Genomic DNA, 8,110 nt, shown 5'->3' on the forward strand with positions numbered 1-8,110 from the left:
TCCCTGGCTACAGGGCGCGTCGCACAGTGAAGGCAACCTGCAAGAGCCGGTCTCTCTCGTGTTTGTTACGGTTGGACCTAGCGATGTGATTTACTGATGTGATCACTGCAAACTCCAATACCTTGCAATGGGTGGAGCTTATTGGAATACCCACATTTGAGGCTACAAGTACCGTTAGCGCACACATTACTTCAATGCAAAATCCACTGTGAAGAAATAAAAAACAACAACAACAAAAAGACAGATGGAAAACCCGTAGTAAAAGAGTTATATGCAGGAAATCCCATGCCATGCACTTATCAGGAAAGTGAAGTATAAATGATGGATGGTGCGCAGCCTCTGAACAGGGGAGAAACGCTACCCGGCCAGGTTCAAATGGCACCGGTGGAGGAAACCAGGCTCTTCTTGGTCATCGTTTGCTTTTTTGCAGGTTTTTGTAAGTGCTGCTTCTCTCTAACCACAGCTCTGGAGCTCAGGCTCTGCTGGCCGCTCTGCCCAATTGCAGCAACTTTATGCAACAACTCCAATGCTTTTTTTTTTTTTTTTTTTTGGAAGCCTAATTATTTCGTCCAATGTCACTGGCAACGCCTGAGACGCGCTTCCACACCTCCGCCTAACCATCCCCTGCGAGCGGCTGTGTTCCTCTCACCGTGCCATTATCCGCTGGCCCGAGCGGCACAATTTGAAGATGAATAGTCCGGACTGCCCTGACTGCAGTCGCCGGGCAAAGGCATACCTTGCAGTGTGTAGTACTGACAGGAAGTCCCACATTGGAAGCTACCACAACTGTGAACGCCGAAGCCAACTCAATAGTGAATCCACTGCGGGAAGCATAAGAAAACACTTCACAATCACTCTCTGCATCAGCTCGGACTGATACCATGCAGTGCGCCAAAGTCTTACCCGTTTCTTCTTCGAGTGTTTTATCTCCGACTGATTTTTGGATTTAACTTATAGAAATAAGTTAAGAGAACAAGGACGGGCTGAATAATGGGAAGGGAACAGGCTAGCCACTTGTCGTAACCCGGCTGCACGGCTCATCGCATTGGGCACTTTTACGACTGCGCTGCGGTGAATCATGCCTAATTAGTAATTCAGTTAGAGCACCAGCAGAGGTCGAGTATGCATTAAGGACGAAAGTTACTGTAATAAATACGGATGGTTTGAATAGTCTGAAGCGCACAGGGAAAGCCACCGTAATCTTGCTGTTTCCAAATGCACCTCCTGCCACGTGAATTAGGGCACCGGCAGAAGACTCGGCTCATGGAGACCTCTCTCCTCAAACACATTCAGGATTAGTTTATAGGGTTATCTTTTTTTTTTTTTTTCCTTTCTCTCTTGCTCTTTCTCATTCTTTCCTTCTCTCCTTTTTCTCTTTCATTTTTTAGAAAGATGGAGAAGTCGAAGCCAGGTTATCATTAAAACAAAGCACAGCAAACCCAGCAAACCTTATCACAAACAAAATACTAGAGTGGCAATTTCTGCGACTGGCTTACGCACAAAGCTCACACGACTGTAATGACGGCTGTGCACGTACCTTGACGGTGTGATTGGAGTGAGGTCTTTACCCATGGTCTGGATAACTCTTCTGCCCCAGACCCAGAGACCCACGCAGATCCCAACACCTCCGTAGAACAGCAGCCAGACAGGAGTCGACGCTTCTTGCATTACACCACCTTGCTCGTAGATAAGCCAGAGCGCGACGAGGGGACCAATTGCATTGCTGGAGGAACAGAAAAACATCACCAGAGTTATAAAAATGCAGATAATTGCCTTGAAAGACATCTCTTATTTTCTACACAATTTCTCTTCATCATGAGTGCAGCGCTGCTCTGACCAGAGCCTGCAGGCAAGACCCTTTCTCCCTTGGCAAGGCTGCAGCAGAGGACTCTTATCATGTTGCTTTTTCAGTTGTAACCTCACCACTGAGAACTCTAGCCAATGCTGAAAGGAATTTCTCTTTTACAAATCATTTCCTGAAATGTCAGAGTTGGTAATACCTCATTGTGTCTGTTCTGGGGAAAAGCAATCACAGAATTTTCAGTACTGCACTGAAATTATCTCAAAGTTCAACCAATTCAAGAGCTCTGCATCTTTAAAATTCAAGTCTTAAATCAGCTCTTTTTGTCAAAGAGAGAAAGAATTAATGAACAAAATTACCACCCCTGAGGAGAAGATACAAATACCATCTAGTCTGACAACATGTAACTTTCAGAGATAGGATCAGAATGCAGCAGGGGAGGCGACTTAATCCTCTTCAAAGGTGTGGTAGGGCTGGTTGGACCGGATCAGAGAGGACTCCTGGTGCCACAGGGCTGGTGTGAGCCCGTTTTGCCACCCTGCTGCTGCTGCTATCTAGAAAAACACTGGGAGTCAGCAACCCTCAAACCCCGCTCCGAATGCAGATCACCCAATGCTGGTGGCTGGCTTACGCTCCAGTGCCTGGAGTGAGACTTCTGACTCAGGTTATTCTAAAAAAGCATCAAGCTTCTAGACACGAGAGTTAGAAGGAAAACTTGGAAGCTGGTATCCAGTCACCACAGAGGCAAGATGAGAACTTTGACAACCTTTGTGGTTTTTTGGTTGGGTTTTTTTTACAGCTCTTTCACTAAACCAAGCAGCTGCTTGCCCTGCAGAGTGAAAAAGCATCAGCAGCGAGGCAGCACTGGATTGTGTCTAAATAATCAGGAGAAGAGCAGAGCAAACCTGGACAGTCTCATTCAGAAAGTCTGAAAACCAGGAAGCTCCCCTCTCTGGAAAGCGATAAGGAGAGTGGTCGTGGTGAGGAGGACAGCTGTGCTCACCCCGCAGCCAGGACGGGCTAAATTTAGTTCCTGGTCTTGCTCCCAAGCACACAGATGGAGTACGGGCCAGTTTTAATGTTGTGCAAACTCAGCCACCGTAACCAACCGTTAATCATTTACTGGAATCCCATCGTTAGCAGATGCGAGGTGCTGGGGGCTGAGCGCTAAGCGCCAAGGGGTGAGGGGCTGCAGCATCCCAAAGCTTGGCACATCAGCACGACGCCAGACCCTCCTCCTGCCTTTCTTCTTCGCTGAACCCCGAGAAGCCGTCCTGGAGCAAAGCCACTAGGAAGGAATTTTCCCTTGTAAACACACAACAACATGCAAAGTGCGAAGCCAGGTCCTAACAAGTGCTCTTTGCTATAAAAAGGAATGAGATGTTCTTAAGGATCTTCAGGAGAAAGATTCCGGAAATAAAGGAGTGAGCTAGTGTGGATCATGAAATCCAGTGGGTTTGAACACACGGGGTAGCACGAGGAAGAACTAAATACACTAAAGAGTGATTTCCACTAGCAAGAATTATTTACATATATATATATATACACACGCAATACTGATACTGTGCCTGAGGATGCATTTGATCTGCTGAATTTTCACATGAGTGAAATGACGGTATGTGAAAAGTCCTTAGTGCCTGAATTCAAGAATGATTTTGCCTTGAAGGAGGAAGGGATTCTTGATTTAAGTATTTCTAATATTTTTAAGTCAACCTGCAACTTCTTGGCCAGTGTTTGCAGGTGTGGATTAAATTACTTCCATGTTTAAATGCCTTATTGCGCATAGAAAAGGAAAGGTAATATACTGTACTTTCAGCTGATGGATGCAGAAGGATGGATAAAGGCAAGTAAAACACTGGTCACATAAATAAAGGGAAGACTGATCATCCCTTTTTGCAGTGCTGTATGACACGGGGACAACCTCCTTGCTGATAATAACAAGTACATCTGGAGCGAGCCCAGGCACCAATTCCTGGCTCTTCTGCAGAGATTATGGATGGGTGGTTGTCAGTCCTAATGTAAACGGGAAGACACAAAAGGATTCGAAAACTACAGCAGCAAACTGTGCTCTCTTGTACCAGAATCCAGGCTGAACTTACTTGCAAATGCAACACCTCTGTGAATCAACTAAGCTTAATCCTCCAAGAAAAGGTTATTTTCTAATTTGTGGCGAGACTTATGCTTAGCTTGGGAGGACCTGAGTGGCCGACGCAGCCAGCCCGACCAGAAGAGATGACGCTGATGCCCGTGAGGCAGCAGGTCTGATACCTTCCCTGCAGGAAACGAAACCAGAGGAGCGCTGGATCCACAAATGCTTGGAAAGGCAAAAAAGTAATGAGCTGTGTTTGCATTTGTGGGGACCTGCACCACTGCGTGTCTATGCAGAGATGTTCCTCCTGTCCCTGTAGATCATGTTCAATGGGACTTAAACATTCAGCTCCTGGGGACAATGGCATCTCCCAGCCTGAATACCTGCAAGTGGCTACCAAGAGCAGCTGGTGGCTCCAATCTGCCACCGTCACAGCTTTTCAGAGGGCTCCTTCGGCTTCTGGGTTTGCTCAGTAGGTCCAGTCCCAGGGGCTTGTGGCACCAGCGCTTCCTGTGCCCATGGGGAACAGCACTAGAAGAAGCCGTTAGGCCTGTCCCACCACAAACTGCCCAAAGCGCTCAATGAGCGCACCTTAGGATCACAGAATGGGTTGGGCTGGAAGGGACCTTCAAGACATTACCACCAGCATGTGCAGTCAACCATCCCTGGGACTACAAAGAGTTCGTCAGTAGAAAACAACCAGTCCCAACAGCAGAGTAAGAGAGAGACAACACATCAAAAAAAAAGGCGTTGTTGACAAAAGGCTTTGCTTTGAGACCTTCTGTGGTTAACAGATGTCTCCTAGAGCTGAGTGACTACGCAGATGAACCATGAGGACGCTGGCTTGACTGGGATGTGGTTTTCACAGTCCCAACCACCGGTTCAATCTCATTTGACTCAGGACGTGACTAGCAGGGAAGCAGACCTCAGATCTCCCATGCATCTGGCCGAGACTCATTTCACAAGTCTATTTGCAAGAAGTGATTTTTCTCTCACTCTCCCACGCAGCTCTTTTACTTGCCTCAACTAACTCTCCTCTGTGCTGGAGCTCCAAGTCTTATTTGTGGTAGTTTAGAGGGAGAAGAAAAAAGCCTGAGATGGTCACCCAGGGGCTCTGGACCGCTGCCTACATCCACCTACACGTAAAACTGCCATTCGGTCCCCACGTACCCGAAATGCTTTTGCAGATGTTACCATTTTATTTAGCTGTTGGGTTTAAAAGCCAAGATAAGCTCCTCCTATAATTAATTTATAAAAAGCTATGGCATGAGAAGCCTGACTCCTGAGTCTATGTGCCGTGAGGTTTATTCCCCACATCCAGCATCTTTTACCCTCCCTGGGGGCCCCGCCGGCCCCAGTCACTCACAGGGAGCAGGACTTTGCAGCAGGGGCTGTTTGCCTTCTCCAGAGGCGCGACGGAGGATTAAAGGCCACCTGCAGCGATGCTCACGCTTGCAGACGTGTGTCAGGAGGGTTGGGCGAGGTGCTCCTGCCCCTTGCGAGGGTTTCGCTAGCTCTCTTGACTCGGGTGAATTGGCACGACTTCTCTGTCTCGGCTCCTTCCTGCCAGTTGAGAATCTGTCCCGCAGCATTTAGAAAGCCATTGTGAAAGACAGCATTTGACAGCGACTCTGACTATAAATAGGGTTGGCTTCTCCTCTCCCCTGTGAGACAGATAGTATTACCAACAAAAACCCCCACGTTCAGCTATCATGAGACGGGCTTAGACATCACCCTTTGCCAGGCACACAAGCTGAGATTTTAGATGCCTTTGGGTCACAAGGCTAAGACATCACCCTTTGCCAGGCACACGAGCTGAGATTTTAGATGCCTTTGGGTCACACATCCAGGCCCTTCTCTGGAGGAAGAAGGACTATAAACTATTTATTTTTTTTTAGTAAAAATTAAGGGTTTTTTTCAATAATGGAAGGATGCCATTAGCTGAAAGCTCTATCGCCAAACCTCATGAAACCTGTCATAATATTTTATGAGCTAGCAACACTGCTGTTACCTCGCTACTTCCTATTTGGGACAGGGGAGGTGGTGAGTTGCTCAAACAGAAAATCTAATTGCATTTGAATGCTACGCTCTGAGTAAGCTTTGTGTTCTAATCTGCCACCAGCGGATCACTTGATGACCACGCTTTGATTCTCTGCTACCTGAAAAACTAGACTATGATTTAGCCATTTTCTTCCAACTGAGCAAAAGAAGCTTGACGCATACATTGTCACGGATTAAAACTGAACGACAAGCAAAAGAGCTGCCTGAGAAATCGAGGTTAGGCTTCCAATATGACAAATATAATTACAAAACCCCCAGTCATCTGAGTGTTTCCCAAACCAGGATTTCACAAATTAATTTCCACTGGGAAAATCAGTGGGATGACACTTCTGCATATGCTGCAGTTCCGCCTGGAGACGACACCCCGCTGAGTAAGGGCGTGAGGAAGACACGCCTGTATGTACCACCAGGAAAAAAACCATATGTCCTCATCTCCAGAGATCTCAGATTATCGAGAGAGATTTATCATAGTTTAAATAATCGGACAGTTTTGAAATAGCGCCTATACCATCGCGCAATAAAAGCCCATCACAGCTGCACCCCTGATGTGCAAGCTGGGGGTGCGTTGACCAGTCACGAAGGCTCCGTATTTCTTCCTCCCGCTGCTCTTCTCTGGCTCGCCTGCGTGGCACAGCAAAGGTGCCAGGTACCGGCACCGTTAAGGACACGAGTGAAGGTTCACATCTACTTGGGACACGGGCTGCACTCTCAGGATGGATTGCTATCAAAACCAGAAGAAATCAGATTTCAGGCTGCTCTCAGTAGTAGCAACGGACAGATGGTCTCTGATCAGTGAGATACTGGCCATGGCCCTTCCCTCCTTTAATCCCATTGCATGTGCTTTGGGAAGAGGGGAAAAGGCGAGCCCCACTGCTGCGTGTGTGCTCCGACCTCAAACGGCAGTGGAGCCCGCAGGGAGATGAAAGGAGAAGTCTCCTCTCCCTATATGTTGGGCAAGCAGGTATTTCCTGGTCTCCCTTGCATTGCTCTGGATAACAATGAATTCCCCAGCTGACAGCAGTTCAGTTTCCCTAAAACCACTGAGAGAATACATAGAAATATCTTTAAAATACGAAACATTTTTACTATAGCTCTGAAATAGTTTGAAATCCTGTCTTCAGTAAGGTAGCCCATGTCGTCTGGATATTAAGAAAGCCATTCATTGTCAAGCTTGTGCCATGAATCTGCATGGCATTACCTGCAGACTCTTCACACCAGTGACCCCTTTTTCCCCCTAATATCTAGGCACAAATACATAAGGCTAGCCCCGAAGTCCTCTGTGCAAAACTTAATCAGGGGCAGCCACACTGAAGCAACTTATGCAGCAAAACTGAGATCCCCCGCACCATCGTGGAACATCTGCAAGCAGGGTTCTCCTCCCTGCAGCACGTACCAGCTACACCTGGGTCCCACCAGCACCTCGGCGCGCACAGACACGGGCGGGACGCACGCTCTGTTCAGCTGGAGCATCACGGCTCCTGCCGCTGTCCCGATAATAAATCACCTTCCTGCGCGGCTGGAATCCTGGAGCCCCAAGCAGCTGCCTGCTCACACAAGCCAGGGCACGCGGGTCCTTCTGCTGTCCCCAGGGTTTCTCCTGTGGCCTGACCTGGGGATAGGAAGGGACAGGAGGGGCTACCCACCTATAGGAGAAAGAATCTGTTGGAGAAAAGGCTAAACACACGCACAGACAGGTGTGGAGGAGCGCAAGGCTCAGGCGTTTTTCACACACAAACAGCAGATTTTAATCTGCAAACCTCCCATCGACCTGCAGCACCTTTCCGTGGGTCATCCCGCTTCGACTGCAAGAATTCAAGGAATCACGAGCTCCAGGGGTTGCTCGAGACACCAAAAACCCCTTCTCCCCGGCGTGGACGGGCTGGGGGGCCCACGCACCGTTTGCTCAGAGCTTGCTCACTGCCAGCGCGGCAGCTGCCGCAGGCACTGCTGTGCTGAGCCCAGGAGACAGCTATGGGGCTATCAGTCCTCTCTAGCCATTTCCAAACCCCCTGCCAAACCGCCCTCGCTTTCGGGAACTTCTTCATTCAGATGTGCTTCCAGACTTGGAAACGCAGCACCAGCCCCCCAGCTCCAGCGATTCTCCCGCTGCCCGCGTTCATGCAGGCAGGCTGCCGCGGCTGCAGCGCTGAGCTCCGCAG

At 48.6% G+C, this 8,110-nt stretch overlaps 1 protein-coding gene across 1 annotated transcript in view; it reads right to left on the reverse strand.

Moving 5' to 3' along the window:
* Positions 1-8,110, reverse strand: part of SLC20A2 (solute carrier family 20 (phosphate transporter), member 2) — a 30,508-nt gene that overhangs the window by 5,634 nt on the left and 16,764 nt on the right. Inside the window, exons 8-9 of the mRNA XM_010079431.1 lie at positions 1,538-1,723; positions 737-821 (exon numbers count right to left, since the gene is read on the reverse strand). Coding sequence (XP_010077733.1) covers positions 737-821; positions 1,538-1,723 — 271 coding nt within the window. The remainder of the gene's footprint in view (positions 1-736; positions 822-1,537; positions 1,724-8,110) is intronic.

This window comes from Pterocles gutturalis, unplaced genomic scaffold, assembly GCF_000699245.1.
Source record: "Pterocles gutturalis isolate BGI_N339 unplaced genomic scaffold, ASM69924v1 scaffold4864, whole genome shotgun sequence".
In the NCBI taxonomy this organism is placed as follows: Eukaryota; Metazoa; Chordata; class Aves; order Pterocliformes; family Pteroclidae; genus Pterocles; species Pterocles gutturalis.